This window comes from Lissotriton vulgaris, chromosome 1_1 (genome assembly GCF_964263255.1).
Source record: "Lissotriton vulgaris chromosome 1_1, aLisVul1.2, whole genome shotgun sequence".
NCBI lineage: Eukaryota > Metazoa > Chordata > Amphibia > Caudata > Salamandridae > Lissotriton > Lissotriton vulgaris.
Genome location: NC_141685.1, coordinates 1,591,015,699 through 1,591,036,546, shown reverse-complemented (window position 1 = coordinate 1,591,036,546; position 20,848 = coordinate 1,591,015,699). Strand labels below are relative to the sequence as shown.

The following is a 20,848-nucleotide window of genomic DNA, read 5'->3' as shown; positions in this document are numbered from 1 at the left end:
GTAGGTCAGCGTCCCAGGCAGTACGTGCCTTGGACGGAACAGGAGGCCGTTGTTCTCGAATGGCCGAATATAGCTTCGACACCAAATGTCTGCCGTCCGAGACTAGCATGATGTGCAGCGGCAGGACCGTACCCGGTTCCCCCGGGTAGCCAGGAATTATCTCCTTCATACCCTGACGGAGCCTGATGTAATAAAAGACCTCCATTGGCGTCGGGGGAGTAGCACCAAAGAACTGCTCCTTAGTGCGGAACTGCTTCTCATGAAATAAGTCCCCCCAGGTATGAAGTTGGATGCGGTTGCACATGGAATGAAATCCATTTTCCGTCAGGAGGGATAACTTCGGATGATACGAAAGGGGCAGCGCCGGTGAGTAGAGCATGGGGGCTTCCAGTAATCTAGTCACCCTCCGCCAAGCGTCCATGGTACAAGTTACAGTAGTGGCAGGCGTCTCAACATCCCCGATCTGGCCCAGCAGCATGCCCTTGAGCGGCAGTGGGTGAACTATCCAGTCCTCAGCCGCCACCTGAGGCATAAAGGGGGTGGGGTTGATCCAATAATAAGCATGTTGTGCCTGCGCGCTGAGGTAATACACCTCCAAGTCAGGCACGTCGAATCCACCCCTGTCGTACGGTTGTGTCAATACTTTCCAGCTGAGGCGCGGTTGTTTCCCGCCCCAAAATAGGCGAAGCAGTTCGGACCGGAGTCAAATGAAGAAGTAGGCTCCCGGGTAATAGGGTATATTTTGAAAGAGGTATAGGAAGCGTGGGAGGATGACCATTTTTATCAGGGATGCCCTTCCCGCCATCGACAGTGGGAGGGCCAACCAGCGAGTCACATTATCGGCTAATTTGGAGATGGCCACCCCGTAGTTCAGTCGGACCGTGTCCTCCTTAGCAAGTGACACAACAATTCCCAGATACTTCAAATCCGTACTACACCACTCCAGCGGGTAATCAAGGGGGAAAGGGGCCACCGAGGGCGTGAGGGGGAAGAACTGCGACTTCTCCCAGTTGATGTGTACACCGGAGATTCCACCAAATAACACGAATTCTCTCAATAGGGGGTTGAGGTGTACTTGCGGGCGCCGCACATATAGGGTAACGTCATCCGCATAGAGGGATATGCCTATCTGTCTCTGGTTGCAATTAAAGGCGCTGTCCTTATGCAACTGCCGGATCCTGCAAGCCAGGGGTTCGATAGCCAGGGCAAAAAGCAGGGGCGACAATGGACATCCCTGCCGAGTCCCTCTCGTGATCGGCATCTGCGATGACAGCACTCCGTTGACGATGACCCTAGCAACTGGAGAGGTGTAGAGCAATGTCACCCAGGCAATGAAGATCCGGGGGAAGCCCATCCTGCCTAAAATGGCCAGGAGATAGCCCCACTCCACCGAATCGAACGCCTTGGTGGCGTCCAGAAATACAGCAGCGACCGGCAGGTCCGGCGAGATTGTAGGTATGAGGGAGAACAGGGTGCGGAGGTTATGGGACGTAGCCCTGCCCGGGACAAATCCAGCCTGATCCGGCAGCACCAGGGTAGGCATAAGTAGGGATAACCTAGTCGCGAGTACCTTCGCTAGAATCTTTGCGTCGCAATTCAGCAGCGATAAGGGCCTATAGGCATCGGTATCCTTCGGGTCTTTCCCCGGCTTAAGCAGTGAAGTGATTGCCACCTCCCTCATAGAGCCCGGTAGTATCCCCTCCTCCAGCGACTCCTCATACACCTCCTTCAGCACTGGTGCCATTATGTCCATGTAACATTTATAAAATTCGGCCGGTAGGCCGTCCAGTCCCGCGGCTTTTCCGTTACTGAGTGACATGATCGCATCTCGGATCTCGTCAATCTCGAAAGGGCACCCCAAGAAAGCCCTATCACTATCACTCAGCCAACACAGTGCAATGTCGTCGAGGAACCCACCGAGGTCAGCCTCTTCAGTCTGTTGCGTGGTATACAGCCGTTTATAATGTTGCAGAAAGGTGTCCTGTATCCCCCTAGTGTCCTGATGAGTTCTGCCTTCGCCATCCGTGATTTCCAGTATATGCGTGGCAAATCGCTGGTGCCTAGTGAGCGCTGCTAAAACTTTACCCGGCCTATCTCCTTCGCAATAGCGTCGAGCCGTCCAGTACTTACCACGGAATTTGGCTTCCCTGGCCGCCTCCTCCTCAAATTCGGATAACTTGGCTCTGAATGCCATCGCCAGTTCAGGGCAAGGGTTTCCAACCATCTCCGCCTCTAACGCTTTAAGTTCCGACTCAATACCCGTCAGCGTGCGCACTATTTCCCGTAATACGCCACAGCTTTTAGAGATTGTGACTCCGCGCACTGTGACCTTAAAAGCCTCCCAGATCGTCTCAACCCTAGCGACAGAACCCTTGTTCCTAGGGAAGAAGGCCTCGATTTCCTCTCCAAGTTCTTGTTTGAATACCGGGTCAAGGAGGGCCGAAGGGAATAGCCGCCACGGAGGGCGTATTCTCGCATATCCAGGCAATTCCAGGACGGTCAGCACAGGGCAGTGATCCGAGTATGTTCGGGGTAGGTGCCGCACCTTGGCGACGCCACCAGCAAGACCACGTGAGACGAAGCAGTAATCAATCCTGGCCCACGAGCGTGCATGTGTGGTGAAGTGGGTGCCCTCCCTAGCCCCCGGGTGCAAGTGCCTCCAGCTGTCTAACAATCCCGCTTCCTCCAGTATGCCCCGTAACGCCTCCCTGGCTTTCGCATTGTACTGTCCGCTACCGTCTGACCTGTCCGCCCCCGGGTACAAGGAGAGATTAAAGTCCCCTCCCCAGACTACATGTGTGGCCTCGACCTCAAGTGCAAGTCCCCATAGTGTCAAGAAGAACCCAGGCGTGTCAATGTTGGGTGCGTAACAGTTGATAAGCATAACAACATCAGTGCCCAGTCTCCCCCAGAGGATCACGTATCTCCCCTCACTATCCGTCCGAACACCCAGTTTTTGGAACGCTAGCCGTTTATTAATCAAAATGGCAGTACCCCTGGAATAGGTGGAATAGGAGGAGAACTCCCGCATGGTCGCCCATATGTCTGCAAAGCGAGGGATGCAACGTGGATTAAGGTGAGTCTCCTGGAGTAGAGCTATTTGCACCTGGTGTTTATCTAAGTATCCCAACACATTCCTACATTTCCGCGGATTATTAAGGCCTCTGACATTCCAGGACACTATAGACACAGTATTCAACATATGATCACCCGTGCTCAACATCACATCCCTGTACCCAATGAGTGCAAAGAGCTCCAGCACCCTGTGGTGCCACATCCTGTACCAAAAACCAACGCGCATAGCATCGTCGAGTGTCCCGATCAGTCATACTGCCACAACCCGCACGTCCAGACCCAACATACATGCCATGACTACCATCCGCACAGTCATTCATTCTCCCAACAAGCCCCCCCCCAACAAGTAAACAGTCCTCCTCTCTCCGTTCACAGTAACAGAAACCCCACTCCCCGAACCCTCCCCCAACCCACTGAAGCAACCCAAACTTGCCAGTATTACAATTCCTCCCCCCCTCCCAGACCCCGTATGCAATAACCATAGTAAAACCATGTGGGGAATCCCCTCCTGGGGGCATCAGAGGTACACGTCTACTCACCCCAACACTCCCCTCCCCTCCCGCATATGCCATATGGGGAAGACAGAGAAGAAGGGGTGGTGCCTGGCCTAAAGTAGTCCTGCAGAGGTAAGCCTCAGCGAAAAGCCATCAGTGCCGGACCCACAGCCCTCCAAGTGTAGAAAACAACAATAACTTCAGTGACCCCGTCCCATTCCCAGCTGCCACCCGCACAGTCACCTGCTTTATTATCAGTGCGTGCGCCCCAGGCGCTAGTCAGTCTAAGGATCAGTGCGCTCCAGCTGGGCCAGTAGTCCGCTGGGGGTCCATGGCACAGTGAGGCAGGTGCCCAAATCAAACGAGGAAGGAGCATGCCGCCTCGGAGCAGCCAGGGCGGGGACACCGATGTCACCGCCAGCAGCCCCCAGCCCCTGTTCCAGCAGAGCGGCAGGGTGCGAGTGGCAGAAACTTCATGATGGCGCCGTTAGGGGTCATTCATCCTGTTCAGCAGGATTCCCTCCCGCTTCACCCTCACCCTCGTTACGCCTGTCTCTCCTTTCAGTGCAAAGCCGTTTGACATAATCCTCAGCGTGCTGTGGGTTCGTAAAGAAGTGCTGTTTGCCCTGATGGGTCACCCGGAGCCGGGCCGGGTACAGAAGGGCGTAGTCGATCTGCATATCCCTCAATTTCTTTTTCACTTCCAGGAACTTTTTCCTCTGGTCCTGCACCATGGGCGTGAAGTCCGGGTAGAGTGAAAACTGCACACCATCACAGGATAAATTCCGATGCGTGCGGGCAGCTCGGAGGGCAACGTCCCTGTCACGGTAGTTGAGTAACCGGGCGATGATAGGCCTAGGTTGTGCTCCTGGCTTGGGGACCGGGCCCAGAGAGCGGTGCGCTCTCTCAACTATGAATTGACTCGAGAAGGCCTCCTTGCCTACAGCCGTTTGCAGTATGCGTTCAACTTAGTCCTCCATGCGTCCAGAGTTGGTGGACTCCGGCACCCCCGTGACGCGGATGTTATTGCGTCTACTTCTCGCCTCCAATTCCTCATTCTTCGCCGCTATCACTCTGAGGATATTGTCCATGCGGGTAAGGCGTGTGTCGTGCGTCGCGGCAGTGTCTTCGGCCGTGGAAATGCGTCGCTCCGCCTCAGATAGCCGCTCCTCATGCAACTCCACTTTTTGTACCACGCCGTCCATCCTGGAAGAAAGCCGATCAACCTTGTCCACAACTGTTGCGAAGCCCTGACGCATCTCCTCGATGATCAGGCGCAGTTCAGGTGTTATGACCGCAGGAGGGGGCTCGGTGCTTGGCTGCCCCGTGGAGGTCCCGGCGCCCGTCGCGCCACGCGTTGGTTTCTTCGAAGCTGCAGGTTCGAAGGACAGTTTGGGCTGCTTGGCATCGTTCTTGCCCATGGTGCCCAAGCTGTTGGCACCCAGTGGTTGGAATAGAGTGGGCGGTCCGCCAGCCCCCACGAGCAGAGCCCGCGCGCAGGTCGTCCCAGATATAGTGCCCCAGAGGCAACCGTGGCAGCGTCTTGTCAATGGAGTAAGCAGGGGGGCCGGCGCGATGATCAGCCCCTCCGTCGTCCGTCCCCAAGGGCCGGGGTCAGGCAAGCAAGCCTGCGTTGATAGCAGATCTCCGGGGTATGGTCAAGGGGGCCCCGGCAGCAGGAGCACCCGGGCGGCAGATGGGCGCGAGGGGGGGAGGGGTGGGTTAACACTCCCCGGTAGGATCCGCAATGCAGACACCTCAACGGCCTCTATTGTTTATCCGACAGTCCCCAAGCCAACACGCCCGGGTGCAGCAGAGGTCCGCACGGGCCACGGGTCTTCAGTGGGAAGTTGCGCTGTGAGGCAGGGCAGCGAGAGCAAGGTCCGGGCGGCGGGCGCCGATTGCAGCCCGCTGCTCCAGCGAAGCACAGATGCGGCTCCCAGCGTCTCCTCACCCCGCAGCGGAACCGATGCAGCAGAGGTCCGCACGGGCCACGGGTCTTCAGTGGGAAGTTGCGCTGTGAGGTAGGGCAGCGAGAGCAAGGTCCGGGCGGCGGGCGCCGATTGCAGCCCGCTGCTCCAGCGAAGCACAGATGCGGCTCCCAGCGTCTCCTCACCCCGCAGCGGAGCCAGAGTGGTGTGACTCACCTCCGTTTATGTCCGGTGAGCCTCCGGTGGTCTGCACACCCGGTGGGCTGTTCTCCGCGCCCTCGAGGCCTGGACGCCTCGTGGAAGGCCGCGGCCTCGCGTAGGCCGGCGTCCAGTCCGCTGCAGCAGCCCTCCGCCCCGGTGCCCTCCGGGGATATTTCACGGCGTCGTATCTCAGGCGCCAGCTCTCAGATCCGCTCCAGAGTTGGACGGGCTCAGCAGCATAGGTGGGTCAAACTCCGGCGTGATTCTTAGGCGCCGATCTGCAGATTAAAAGGAGAAACAAAGGATTATTCTGGCCAGGCAGCCAGAGCCTCACAGAAGTGCGGCCATTAGGTCGTGCGCCCTCTAGCGCCCCCCGGAAAACAAAGTTACAAATGTTTTAAGTGTCCACTTACCATGAACGTTCCAGAATCAGTAATAAAACTCAAAATCAAAGGAAAAACCCTTAAAAACGATTATATTTAGTCCACCCCCAAACATAAAAAAGAGCTAGCCTCCATAAACGATTAGGCCCTGCAAGGCTGCCCACAGTGGGATAGCTGCAGGGCACCCCTGCTCTGCCTAGCCAAAGGTCCAGCAGAGCAGGGGCTGGTTGCCCATTGTGGGTTGGTTGCAGCGTCTGGTAGTAGGCCAGGCTTTGCGGACAACCCTCACTGAGCATTAGGGTGACCAACCGTCAGTAAATTTCATGGACTGCCCGTAATTTGGGGCTCTTGTCCGTTGTCCGTGAAGGATTCTTTCACGGACGCCTTTTGTCCGTAATTTCAGCTGCCCCCTGCAAGCAGTCTGAGAGTCCTGTAAATGTCACAGCAGGGGTCAGCTCGCGCTCCTGCTGTGATCAGTGGCCTGTAGCAGCCCCTCCCCGACCTGGCACAGATTGCTATCAGGCCCATTATCACTCTGTATGTAGGCCTAATTATCACATACAGAGAGATAATGGGCCAGTGACAGCATTTGCTGGGCCTCCTCTTTCACTCACTGTTCTTCTCACGGATCGATCGTGTGTGCAACAGTATTGCTCAGTGAGTGTTACCAGCTGCCACTGCAATGCCACGTTCATCTTTACGGTTAAGGGGTTCCATTAATGGCTTCAGTTAATCAGGGGCCAGTGAAGCTTTACATACTCCAGTTTATGCTGTGCCTCCTACTCGCTCAGCATTGTTAGGGTGTAGTGGAACTACTACTCAGTGGACGACTGGAAGCAGAGGTATGACTTACAAGCATTTGCAATGCAATAGGTCTCGCATTTACGCGAGTTTAAATGATAATGCCTTACATTTATGTTTTAAAACAAAAACAAAAAGAACAAAAAGAAAAGGCGTTGTTATTTACAATGTGAATAGTTCAAATTCACCTAAATGCGAAACCTATTGCATTGCACATGCTTTTTGTCTGTGGTATGCCCTGTTGGGATCAGTTCTAGAAGGCACTGGAATTCCTTTGTACTTGGGAGAGGGCAACCTTGTGAAGAGCTCTGTCTTGTTAATGATGACTTGGACCACGTTGGATTTTGCTTACAATGACTTCAGGGAGATTTCCTCAGATGTAAGGTTGGTACTCTGCCAGAACAGGAGACATCTTAAACCAGTGTGTGTGCTACTTGGAATAATTCTCATACCAACAGCAGGGAGCAATATCAACTCTTCTCATGAATCTACTAGAAAACATACTGGTAACCTGCAACATGTCTGCTTGTTGTGTAGGTAGGTATATTTTAGCATTATCCCTGTAATTTTTGTCACTCGCAATTCCTTCCCCATTTTATTAAAATGGATGTATTCCTTTAATTCTTTTTATTTTTAACAGCATTCTTGTTTGGTTGCTTTGTTACAAACACCACACATCACAAGAAGGGGGGGGGGTACTGCTTTTGGCACACTACCAATAAACACTGGCAAAGCCAATAGGTACTGCTTGTTTAGGTTTATGTGTTGAATGTTCTTCAGTAACATGGTTTTATACTGGATGAACAGAAAAAAACACATCTGAGCTCCCCATATGCACTAGACAATACCAAGATGCACATATACACTCAGAAACACACAGAGAAATGTATTTACATATGCATTCAGTTAAACAACACATATACGTGCCCATACAGTCATATTTATAGGACAGTTGGATGAATGTGTGGATTGATGGCTGTGTAAAGAAGGGTGAGTAGGCAGTCCAAATCTGTGGGTGTCTACAGTGTTGTGGGGAGATTGAATCAGTTGTATTGTTGGACTGATACATGCAGACTTGGTGTGGGCGGACAGGTGAATAAATGGATGTTGGGGTTGGATATGACCTGGAGAGACAGCGAATGGTGGGCCAATGGCTGGGATAGGTAGATGCATGCCTGTGTGTAGGCACATGAGGCTGATGGCCCAGAAAGAGCATCAGGTGGAAAGGGAGCATACGAGCAATGTAAAGGTTCAAGCAATAGCACAGGAGACTTCTAGCACACAAACACTGTACTGGAACCGAGGGAATACAAGCAACACAAGGGGTTGACTGTCTAGGAACTAGTGGAGATAAGGGAGAGCACAAAAGCATTAGGGCCTGGCAGGAGGGAAGACAGAGGCTGGGGCTCGAGAGGAGCCAGGGCAGATAGAGATGGGCAGCCATGTCAAGACAAGCTAACAGCTATGTGGTTATAATAAATAAGCGGTTCCCTACGACAAATCTCCTTATTGACCTACACTTTCGCAATTGCTTCACTAACCTTCTTGCTTTCTCAAATATTCTTGGAAAGGCACCATTTGCCCACTCTTTTTGCAAACTTTTCTCAAGGAAGAACCCCCCCTTCCCCCGGCCCCCACCACCCCTCCTAATGACGTTCAGGCTCCCTCACTGCGCTCGCCACCGGGCACTCATCACAAGTTTTTACGCCCACCGCTTTCAAATGTAACCAGCGGCAACTGTTCCTGTGGAGCCCAGGGCATGGCAACGTGTTTTTGTTTATGGAGTCCTGTCACCTCACCAGGGGCCAAGCTCTGGGGGATGGAGGTTTCATTTTGGCTAATGTTACCCAGGTGCATCCAATATGTAAATCATGTATTTAAGTTTCACTCCGGCACACAACAGATGCAGTGCAAGGTTCTCTCAATCTAATATAACCTTATTTTGACTTGTACTTGTGTTGGTTCTCTGTTTACTTATGTAATATTGCGCGACCTCCTCTGATGTGTCGGTAAAATGTACCTTTTGTCCCAAATTTTTGTCCTGAATTCTGACCTTCTGTCCTGAATTTTTGTCCTGAATTTTGACCCTTTGTCCTGAATTTTTAGACTCACTGTCCTGAATTTGCACCCATGCCAGTTGGTCACCCTACTGAGCATAGCACAGCGGATTGGTCGCAAGTCCAACAACCAACCCCACAATAAGCTGTAGGGTTTGGTCACAGGGATGGGCCAAATGTGATTCAAGTCGTTAAGGAGTAAGGCTCAAATATGCATTCACTTTCCTACTAGGTGTCAAAATCACGTATAACAATTTTCCTGCAAAAACACAAAAGTATTTACACACATGCATTTGCCTACCTTCTCCTTTTGCTGCACTGTCATCATTTGCTTTGAATGCTTCCGAAACTAGAACAAGAAAGCAGTAGAAATAGTTAGCATGAATATTTGATACACAGCAGTTGTTGGAATGTTGATTCAATTATACATTTTAAAACATTACTTAAAGGGAGTGGCATTGGTTTGAAAAGAAGTAATACAGCCTGGGAGTAGCTGTTTTCTAATCAAACTGTGAAGTTTACAATCCTTTAAATGTTCCTGAACGAACCCGGTCTCCAAAGCACTGAATACTTTTCCTGACTATATATCTATGACTTAGGTCATTAAAGGAGAGAGAGAATTTCTTTGCATGTTTCTACACATTCTGATTTAAAGCATTTCAATAATTCGGACTGTATTAAGCAAATGCTAATATTTATTTGCAACAAATATCCAACTGCTCTTTATGTGTTTAATTTTGCACTAGAGATTCTAGTTTCATTCTTCATTCTATAAACATTCTGACTCTTTCATATGAAAGGGCAACTTACCAAGGATGTAAGTGGATAATGGCCATGTGTTATCAGGGAAAAAGTACAGTCTGCCTTACATTATGAGGATATTGCAAGTCTCCTCGGAGTTCCATAAAATTATAAAGGAACTCTGCCTTTGGCCTCCTTCTTCTATATGGTCATGGAACTCGTCAGTGACTTGCAATATCCTTATCATATATGAAGGGGAGCACTTTATCCCATATACACTCATAGTTGTCACATTGATTGTGGTAATGTTAATGTGAAATAAAGTCACAGCTGAAAAATCATTTATGAAATGTGTAATTGTATCAGTTATGTCAAAGATGAGGGCTTGAGCGTTGTATTTGTGTGTGCTATAGTTTGTATGACTGCAGTGCAAGCTGAGGACTGCAACAAATTTATATAATCACATGTTGCAATTTTTTCTTTTTGATTCGTAACCATAACTGTAATTTAACTGTTTTTCCAAGTCATTTTCTTTTTTCTTTTTTAAATGTAAGATGAGGTGTTTAGCCAAAGCTTCATTTTAACCTTGGTTTAGTCAATGAAAAAATGACCTCTGCAGTTCATGTTCCCACTCGCTCTCACCCTCTCATCACACTTGAGTATGTAGATGGTGCCGAGTTTGTATGGCAGATCCGGCCTGCTCTGGGAATGTGATAGGACTGCTTTTGCTAGTGTTTTTCCCTCTCACCAAATAGGTCCACAACCTCTGCCCAGATTCCAGCTATTGATGGTACTTGGTGGGAAACAGTTGGAACAATGCGGGCTAAGCCAAGCGTCCTCCAACAAGGCAAGTGCTACCACGCTTGCCTTAACCATGCATATGCCTTAAACACACATATGCGTGGTTAAGGCAGTGCGCAGTCTAGCTGCTGCCGGGCTGAAGCAGGAAGGATAGGAGAGGACGCGGTGAGGTAAGTGGGGCTGACTCTGGGTTTTGGGGGTTAGTTTGTAAGGGTTGGGGGTAGTTTTCAGGGCTGGGAGGTTGGGTAGCTTTTAGGACTCGGTGGTCAGTGTAGTTTTTAGGGCTTAGGGGAGGGCGGGGTAATTTTTAGGGCTAGGGTGAGGCGGGGTTCGAGATATTTTTGAAAATTAGTGGTTAGGGTTTTAGGCCTCAGGGCAGTGGAAGGGGTTGGGTAGTTTTAGGCGCAGGGGTGGGAGTGTCAGGGTAGTGTATGCTAAGGGGCAGGGTTTTAGGCCTCAGGGCAAGGGGAGGGGAATGGATAGTCAGAGTAGTTTTTAAAGCTCGGAGTAGTTTTTTAAAGTGCAGGTTAGGGTTTTAGACCTCAAGCCAGTGGAAGGGGTTGGGTTAGTTTTAGGGCCAGAGTGGGGGTGGGGGTGTTAGGGGTAGTGTATGTTAGGGGCTGGGTTTTAGGCTTCAGGGGGAGGGGAATGGGTAGTTTTCAGGGAAGATTTTGGGCCTCCGGGCGGGAGGCAGCAGGTAGGGGTTTTGTAATTTAGGGCTTACGGTAGCGGGGTCAGACCCGTGGTGACCTTAACCATGCGTACCCATTACCATTCATGCCTTTAACACGAAATTACGTGATAAAGGCATGCGTGGTAAAGGAATGCTTGGTTTAGACGAATTTGAGGTTCGGGCTGCATGGTAGAGGCATGCATGGTTTACCCATGCGTGCCTCTATCATACAACTGTTAATTGTTCCTTAAAATCATGGCCTGGTTGTGCTTAGCTTTTTCCCCTCCCTGCCCTGCCTTGGTTGACCATTATCATGTGTGTAACTCCCCGCTCCCACTCACCATCTTACCCCTAGTACATGTTGAGGGAGCCATCAATAGGACAGTGTCAGGACTGCTTCGCCAAGGATCCCTATCAACAGTTTGCATTATAGCCTCTATTCAATTCCAACTGGGGGTGGCTAGATCCTTGAAGCTTTGACAGGGTCTTGCCCATGGCAGGAGAGCCCTGGGTTCTGCCTGGGCAGAATTCATTGTCGCCTGATGTAGGTGAGCTTTGGCTACGTCCATAATGACAAGTTTATTAGGAAAAATAACTAAACTTAACACTGAGACCATTTTACAGGTTTCATTTTCGGCCATTTTAAGTAAAACTTTAAAGCAGACATTAGTTAATGTAGAGGAGGATGAGTTACTAAATTACCTGGGTTGTATGACTGAGGGAAACATGGTTGTATTTGAATGTTATGTAGGTTTTTAATATTTTAAGTCTCTTTTTTAAGACTTTTAACACTGTGTTTTGACGAGGCATACTTTTCACTTACATTGTACATAGTGTTTCTGGTGTACAAACAACTATAACAGGGCATGTGGCTTTGTAATATGCTTAAGGGTAACAGTGGCGGCTCCTCCGCTAAGGCAGAGGAGCGTCACCCCACGGCCAGGAGCAGGAAGGAAAGGAAAAAATTCAATGAGAATAACGGAATGTTATTTTATTTTTCCTCCTGCTGCAACAGTGCCTGTGGAGTCGGGGCTGCAGGGGAGGAGTGGGAGACACTCCTGTGCAGCCTGCATGGAGAAAATGCCCACCCCTACAGCCCTTGGCTGAGCGCTGTGTCACAGTTCTCAGACCAATCACAACACTTCAAAGGAGCATTGTGATTGGCTTAGGGGTGGGAGTCTAGTTGTCTGCTTCCTGTTCCGACCAGGAGTTGGACACAGGCAAGCAGGAGCGAAGATGTGGGACCCGCCGGCAGCAGCAAGGTAAATTTTCTTTTTATTTATTATAATTTTTTTTACAGCAGCCTGCGAGCAAACACCCCTCCCCTTCCCCCGTGCTCCTGCCCCCAACCCCCCTCACACCCGCCCCCTACTTGCGAGCCATGCCACGGTAATTAGCAAGATAACACGCTCTAGCTTGCTACCAGCTGCAATCCTCAAGACACACATGTTGGGAAACCTCAACAAATCCAGTATAACAGCTAGCATCCACATGCTGGCCCTCTGTCTGAGGAGTCATGCAGCAAGAGGGCGGGTGGTGGTTCAGAGATGTTGGTGGTCCCATGGAGGAGCGTAGAACTGTAGTCAACTTGAGGCTGAAATGAACCAAGGGGCTGGCAGTGCTTGTGCCGCCAACAGATATGGTCTCTGCTTGGCTTATGGCCAGGTAGTCTCTGCCACAGCCTCTGACCCTAAACTAGTTAACCTTCGTTGCTGACAGTGAAAATTGCACCATGACGTAGGTGTTGTCCTGTTCAATTCCCCTGCTGCCAGCGTTTGCTGGTGTCTGCACTTCCACAGACATGACTGCCACAAAACCACGAGAACGCACTCTGATCCCCAGCAGATCTCCATGACCATACAATACATTTTTGTCTCTGCTGCCAAACTCCTGCAGTATGACAAGTTCTAGGGGCAGCCACAAGTACCAGCGTTTGAGCATTTGAAGTAGTAAGAGGCCAATTCTCAGTTCAGACAGCAATTCAACAAATACAAAGCTTATTCCAGTTTGTGCAGCACAGGCAAAATCCCTGGACTCAAATTCCACCAGAGATAGCAGGTACTTTTGTGGAAACCCCCAGTACAACACAAGAGAAATGCCAAAAAAAGTCTCGCTGACTATTACTCAAGGTCACAAAGCAATAATGACTGAAATGTTGTATGTTCTATTGTGATGAACTTTTATGATCCTAGTGATGGATAATAAAATCTTTGATGATAATGATAATGACTCATGGGTATACATATTGTGATCTAGGTTAGCTGCAAAGCAAGAATTTTGGGGTTGGGAAAATGGCTTGGAGATTCTTCTCGGTGAAGTTGTACTCTCAGCTAACACCCACATGAGCAGCACGCTGCAAGCCGATGGGAATAGTATTTGCATTGTGGTGAGACTGCACCAGGGCTAGTAATAGGGAAGGATTGCAATAGTAACAACAGAGCAGCCTTTAAAATACTGCCAACATTAACCCTGGCTTCCCTTTAATGAGCTAAGTACCCAGTGCCATGAGTAACAGGGAAGAGGGATTAGTAGCGATGCTGGAACGGGATGGGAAAAACTTATGTGGATGCATACCGATTGGTGGAGAGTAATTAACTGTCCTGGGGAGGGATATGCAAAAACTACTATAGGACGTAAACGTCTACCAACTATTGCTCCTTCTCTGGAGGACATAACCCACCTAGGGCAGTATTTTTGTGCAAAGATTCATTCTAAATGAACTGTGAGGCATTGATAAGGAACTCGACACTGTCAATGGCTGATGTTTCTATTCAGTCGATGAATGCCAGAGCCAGCATTCCTCGATGAAATATCTCACCGCCAGTCGGATGCTAATTCCGCCGGAATGACACAATGGTCGAAAGCCCTGTGGTCCACCCCTTAACAGAACAGATTTTCCTTGCAGAGAATATGGCAGCACAAATTTCACTTTGTGATGCTGAGCAAGACTTCATACTCTCCAGATCCCTAATTTCTCTAACAACAGATAGTAAACTCTGTGTTAACATTATTACGTAACACAGTACGGGACAATGACCATAACACTTTTCTTCTAACTGTTATATTATTAGATATTGCTATGGAAACAATTACACTAGAGGCATCAACCAAGAGAACCAACAGCCTTCTGGACGATCCTGCGCTTGCATTATTGGAAAAAACCTTTACCTCTACATTGCTCCCAAAATCCAACGAGGCAGCAGGGCGTGTTGCAGTTACAGGTCTGAAGGACAAGCTAGCAACCCCTATAAAGTCGAATATGGTAGGTGTAGTGCGGTTAGCACTCTAGCAGACGCACGTACGCATCCACGCATCCGCAGGCCAGGCGTGGCCTGCGGGGTCCAATAAAAGAAGGACGCGCGCTCGGGCACGTCACTTCCGAATGAGACGAGTGTGTGGTTTACTGGCTGATGCTCCGCGCTTCCACCCCTGCGCACGTGGCTACGCTGGTCGCCTAGGCCTACCCACACACCCTCATCACATTGGCGACGAAGGTGGGATACCAACCCCGCTCCCTTCATCGGGTGGTACCATCGACACCAACCCGCGGTGCCTACCGCGAGGAGCTCAACGTGCCCTCATTCTGGCGGGTCCGCCCCAGTGACCCGAAATTGCCTGACTCACGCCGAGGCAACACCACAGGTTTTGTCGACCCACTAACATTCGAGCACAACCGCCATGGTGGACGAGGCAGCGGCTCCAGTCATCAACATCCCGTTCCAGCATGCTGCTGCGGGAGTGCTACCGCCGTTCAGCGAAGCGAGTGACCCATCCACAGCATCACCCCGGTGGAAGGTGTGGCTAGAGAGACTTGAAGATTACTTCGTGGTCACCAGAGAAACGGACGACGCGGTGAAACGATCGCTGCTCCTTCACTACGCGGGGTACGAGGTGTTCCGACTCTTCAAACACCTACCCAATTCGGCGGGAGTAACCACGTATGCTGCTGCGGTCACCGCATTGAACAATCACTTTGACCCACAACTGAACGTAGACTTCGAGGTCTTTAAGCTGGGACAAGCCCGCCAACGAGAAGGTGAATCGATGGATCAATTCCACACCCGGGTCCGGGAACTGGCCAGTTCCACGGACGAAGACTAACCCAAGGCCATCAGGCGCCAACTAATACAAGGGTGTCGGGACAAAACGCTAAGGGGCCATATCCTAAGAAAGCCCGGGATCTCGCTCGAGGACATCCTTGTCTTGGCCAGAGCCCATGAACTGTCAGATGCCAGGGCCACGGCCATGGAACAAGCGCTGCACAAAATTCCCGCCAAACCGGAAACGACCAGGAGTGAGCGGGCTGACGCAGTACGGGCACGACCACGTGGTCCAGGAAGAAAAGGAGCCCGGCGAGATGCACCACAGGGCCGGTGCGGATACTGTGGACACGAACCCCATGCGGCCAGAGACTGTCCTGCCCAAGGCCAAGTCTGCGGGAACTGCGGAATCCCAAATCATTTCGCAGCGGTTTGCCGCCGGAGGAACAAACCTCCAAACTCACAGAAATCATGGACAACCGCCAAAGCGGTCCGCCAACTATCTATAGCAGAATCACTCCCGGGGAGGACAGACAAATTCCTACCAACGTCGCAGGTTGAATCAGACTCTGAGGACGAGGAGGAGGCGTATGTGGTCTCGTTCGCCAGGGAACTAAAAATCAGACGAAGGCCGCAGCCAACATGTGTGATCCACGTGGGTGAGAGCGAAGTGAAGGCCGTCATTGACACAGGGGCCACCGTCAATGTCATGGGCCTACAAGAATTCAACAAGCTGCGCCCTCGCCCGGAAGTCTTAAACTCCAAGACCAAGATATTTGCGTATGGCGCCGACACCCCACTTCCCCTAAAAGGGAAAATAATCACACCCATACGGGCTGACGACGTGGAAGTAACCGCAACGATCCACATCATTGATCGAGAGGCCGACACCCTAATAAGCAGTCACACGGCGGAAGACCTAAAGCTCATTGCTTTTGCCAACCACATACGGAACCACCAGGTAGAAGAACTTCTGGAACGCTTCCCCGAGCTGTTCAAAGGCCTGGGGTGCATCAAATGTGCACCGATCAAGTTGCACATCGACAAGACCGTCACCCCCACCGCTCTCCACCATCGGAGAATCCCATTCCACCTGTGGCCATTGGTGGAGAAAGAACTGGTGAAACTCGAGAAATTGGGAGTCATCGAAAAGGTAACCGGGCCCACCCCGTGGGTGTCGCCCATGGTCATCGTCGAAAAACCCAAGCAGCCGGGCGAGGTCCGGCTATGCATAGATATGAGACTACCAAACGCGGCAATCAAGCGGGAAAGACACCTGACCCCGACGATGGATGACATCATAGCCGACGTGAATGGCTCGAAGTGGTTTTCCAAAATCGACCTTAATGCAGGATACCATCAACTGCCACTCGCTGAAGAGTGCCGTTTCATAACCACATTCAGCACCCACCTGGGCCTCCGGAGGTACAAGCGACTCAACTTCGGAATATCCTCGGCTGCCGAGGTGTTTCAAAACACCATCAGGGAACTGCTTTCAGGACTGCCAGGAGTCATCAATGTGAGTGACGACATCCTCATACACTCAGCCACGGCCTCCGAACATTACAAACACTTGCGGGATGTGTTGAAGAGACTCAGCTCACATGGAGCGACACTCCACAAGGAGAAATGCCAATTCTTCCAGCCCTCGATCGAGTTCTTTGGCTACGTGTTCAACCAGGAGGGAGTCCAGATTGACCCGCGAAAGTCAAAGTCCATCAAGGACGCCCCAGCACCCCAGTCGCCCACAGAAGTGAGGAGCTTCCTCGGAATGGCCACATATTGCGGCCGCTTCATCCCAGGACTAGCCACACGCAGTGAGCCTCTTCGAGCGTTGACGAAGGCAGATGCCGCCTGGACCTGGGGCCCCAAAGAACAAGAAGCCTTCCGGAGCATAAAAGAAGCACTTCTAGAGAACGCCACCCTCTCATACTTCGACCCGACCAAGCGGACGGAGGTAATCATGGATGCCAGCCCCGTGGGGCTTGGGGCAGTCCTGACACAAGAACATGAACCAGGAAAATGGACCGCCCTAGCATTCGCAAGCAAAGCCCTAACGCCCACCGAGGCCCGATATGCCCAGATTGAGCGCGAAGCGCTAGCTATCAAGTGGGCCTGTGGACACTTCCACCTTTACCTACACGGACAAGCATTCGTCATGGTCACAGATCATCAACCTTTGGTGCCACTCTTCAAAGGCACTGCCCCCCATCCACCGCCACGAATCGAGAGATGGGTGATCCAGCTCCAGACCTACGACATGGAGGTCATCTACAGGCCCGGAGCCAAAAATCCAGCCGACTACTTGTCACGGCACCCACTGCCGCGAGAACTGACAGCCACTGATGAGGAATGTGATGGCTATGTTCAGTGGGTGGCTCTCACATCATGCCCCCAGTGTATGACTCTAGATGAAATCAAGGAGGCAGCCACGGAAGACCTCCCCTACATGCGGTCACTCCAGGCGGTGCAAGAGGGGTCCTGGACAGATTATCTCCGGCCTCCCCCGAGCTGGTCGGCGGCAGACAAGGAAACCCTCACCAAGTATTGGCAGATCCGCCATGAACTCAGCGCCACAGAGGAGGGCACACTACTTAGAGGGAAGCGCCTCGTGATACCAAGGCAACTCAGACATCGGGCCACCCAACTGGCACACGGAGGCCACCAAGGGGTCACCAAGATGAAGGCGCGCATGCGCGAGAAGGTGTGGTTCCCCGCACTAGAAAGCACCGTGGACGAATATGTCAAGAACTGCATGCCCTGCCAGTTAACCAGCGATCCGGAGCGACCAGTCCCCATCATCACGGAGGAAGCCTGCACAGCTCCCTGGGAAAAGGTCAGTGTGGATTTTGGAAGCTTCCCCGGTGAGGGACACACTCTGGTGGTCATAGACTCTTATTCCAAATACCCCCTTGTAGAGAAAGTGCCATCCACGGCTTTTACCCATGTGGGGCCAGCACTTGAAAAGATGTTCTCCCTATTCGGCCTGCCCGGTGAACTTAAAAGCGACAATGGCCCTCCCTTCCAGGGGGCGGAGTTTGCCACCTTCATGGCGACGCGAGGCATCACCCACCGGCGCATCACTCCCCAGTGGCCACAAGCCAATGGGGAGGTGGAGCGGTTTATGCGTACGCTTAACAAAATGTTCAGGATCGCAGTGGTCGAAGAGGCCGACCCCGAGCAGAGACTGCACGAATTCCTGAGGGAGTACCGTGGAACGCCCCACTGCACCACGCTGAGAAGCCCGTGGTCGCTGATGTTTCAAGGCCAACGTAGGGACTTCCTCCCTGTGCCGCCGGGGCCAAGGCGGGAAGATAAGGAACCGGATGAGATGCAGGAACTCGCACAAAGACGCCGACGCAGGAATAACATGCGGGCGAGCAGCCGCCGCAGGGCCACCCCAAGGCAGCTACATCGAGGGGACAGGGTCATCATCAAGAATCGACGACCCGGGGGAAAGTTTCGGACTTTCTATGAACCAGGACCGTGGACGGTCACTAACACGAAGGGCACCATGGTGACCGCCAACAAGGAGGGAGAAGAAGTATCAAGGAACTCATCATGGTTCAAGGTAATCACTCCAGCCGGCAGTGCAAGTGCTGAAACACAGGAGGACACTCCCGAAACGCCCGGAGCGACAGCACCAGAAGTGGTGAGTGGCTCTGCAGCAGACAGCGGGGGCCTCACACCAGAATCCGAAGCGCCAATACCCTCCACCCCCGTCCGGAGCCAGGCCCACCACGGGGATCGAGGCTCAGGCCGCACGCCTCGTTACAGTCTGAGGCCCAACCCCCGCCCCAACCAGAAACTCAATGACTATGTCTGCCACCTGAGCTCCTGAACTCTGCAACCGAGGAGCACGCAAGTACCCTGTCATCAATGTATTGTTTCATTTCATGAACAGTTTATTGAACATTTTGAAATTGTTGAAAGTTGGATAGAGATGTAGTGCGGTTAGCACTCTAGCAGACGCACGTACGCATCCACGCATCCGCAGGCCAGGCGTGGCCTGCGGGGTCCAATAAAAGAAGGACGCGCGCTCAGGCACGTCACTTCCGAATGAGACGAGTGTGTGGTTTACTGGCTGATGCTCCGCGCTTCCACCCCTGCGCACGTGGCCACGCTGGTCGCGTAGGCCTACCCACACACCCTCATCACAGTAGGCACCTTTAGAGTGGAGCAGACTATTATTGGCGAAAGGTGTGAGGAGGCTACGGGATGAGATAAACTTACATCTGCACTAATAATCAAAGTAATCACAACACTAAGGGCATCGTGGGGAAGACACAATTTATTGAAGAAGAGAATAAAAAGGCACACATTCAGAGGAAAGGAAAGAGGCATTTAGAGAGCGATATGCAGACTGTTGCAAGCGAAAAAGTCACCCGAAAACAGCAAAGTGCCGGACATTGAAGACTAAAGGTAGAAAATGCAACAAACCAGTGAAAAGGGAAATAAAACAGCCAAGAATGTTGCTATAACGAAAGTATTCAAAGAATCTGTTGAAAGCTATGAGGATGACAAGTGGCTGTACCCAGTTTTTAGAAGGAAAAACTCAGCCCTCAAAATGAATTCCATCGCGACAAAGCCAAGTGCAGAGCCTGCTCTGCAACTAAAAGAAAAACACAAAAGGAAGAATACATTTAAGAAAAATAAAGTGGCACGGAAGTGTACAGAAAATTGAAAAAGAAATCATGCAGTTTTATAAACTAATGCAGAGGTTACCTCCGGGGAAACCACCACACAAGCGAATGAGCTCGCGAACACTTCTGAAAAAATTGCCCTTGGTTCGACCTGCAAAGAACTAAGTGGCACCAAAGGAACGAGTCCCACTCTGTTAAATCCACATGGGACGGTATTTAAGCCAGAACCAACTGACTCTATAGTGCAGACCACCAAGGTAGACTGGATCAGAGGCGCTTTAGCCCTTAACAAAGTTTACCTTCATAGACCTGGTCTTAGACCCAGTGCATCCGCTACCACTAAACTGAGCACAACTATTAGATGTGTTCCATGTTAATTAATGCTGCACCTTTTTGATCTCAGAACAGGACATCATATTGGTAAACCCAAGTGTGCGTTTCAACCCTAACTGGCAAGGTTGCCATGAGTGGGCGTCTAGCGATGTGGAGTTCCATATACCAGTCTCCCTAAATTGAACAGTGACAATATTGACTATTTGCATGTGATAGGACTAGATATGCTCCCACAAGGTAGTGATCACAGCTTTAAGTTGCAGCAAAAATGCCAGATCGAATTGGGTCCAGTGAATAGAGAGTGACAATGAGTGCGAGCTATCCCCAAAAGACCAGAAGGTCTGTTCAAAGTAGCACCTAGTATTGGGTTTCACCAAAAACATGACTCATGAGGGGAGAAAATAATACCGCAGCCATCATCATCCATCAAGGAAGGAAGCCCGAAACTGCACAGATTCTGGGGCAAATTGGCTGCCAGCTGTTTTGAATCGCTCCAATGCTGCATGATCCACAGCTCGACCTACCCAGGCTACACTTTCTGGCAGTAACATCCATGGCAAGAGTAATGGGATCACTATTTTGTCATGGAACATAGCTGGATTGCACAAAAGCCTTGAGGATTCTGACTGGGTGGCATTTGTAAGTTCCAAAGAGGTCTCTTGTTTTCAGGAGACA

General features: G+C 51.1%; 1 protein-coding gene across 1 annotated transcript in view; it reads right to left on the bottom strand.

Moving 5' to 3' along the window:
* The window catches only part of LOC147750852 (protein NEDD1-like), a 590,100-nt gene that overhangs the window by 129,136 nt on the left and 440,116 nt on the right, over nt 1–20,848 (bottom strand). The window contains exon 14 of the mRNA XM_086937113.1: nt 9,244–9,291. Coding sequence (XP_086793239.1) covers nt 9,244–9,291 — 48 coding nt within the window. The remainder of the gene's footprint in view (nt 1–9,243; nt 9,292–20,848) is intronic.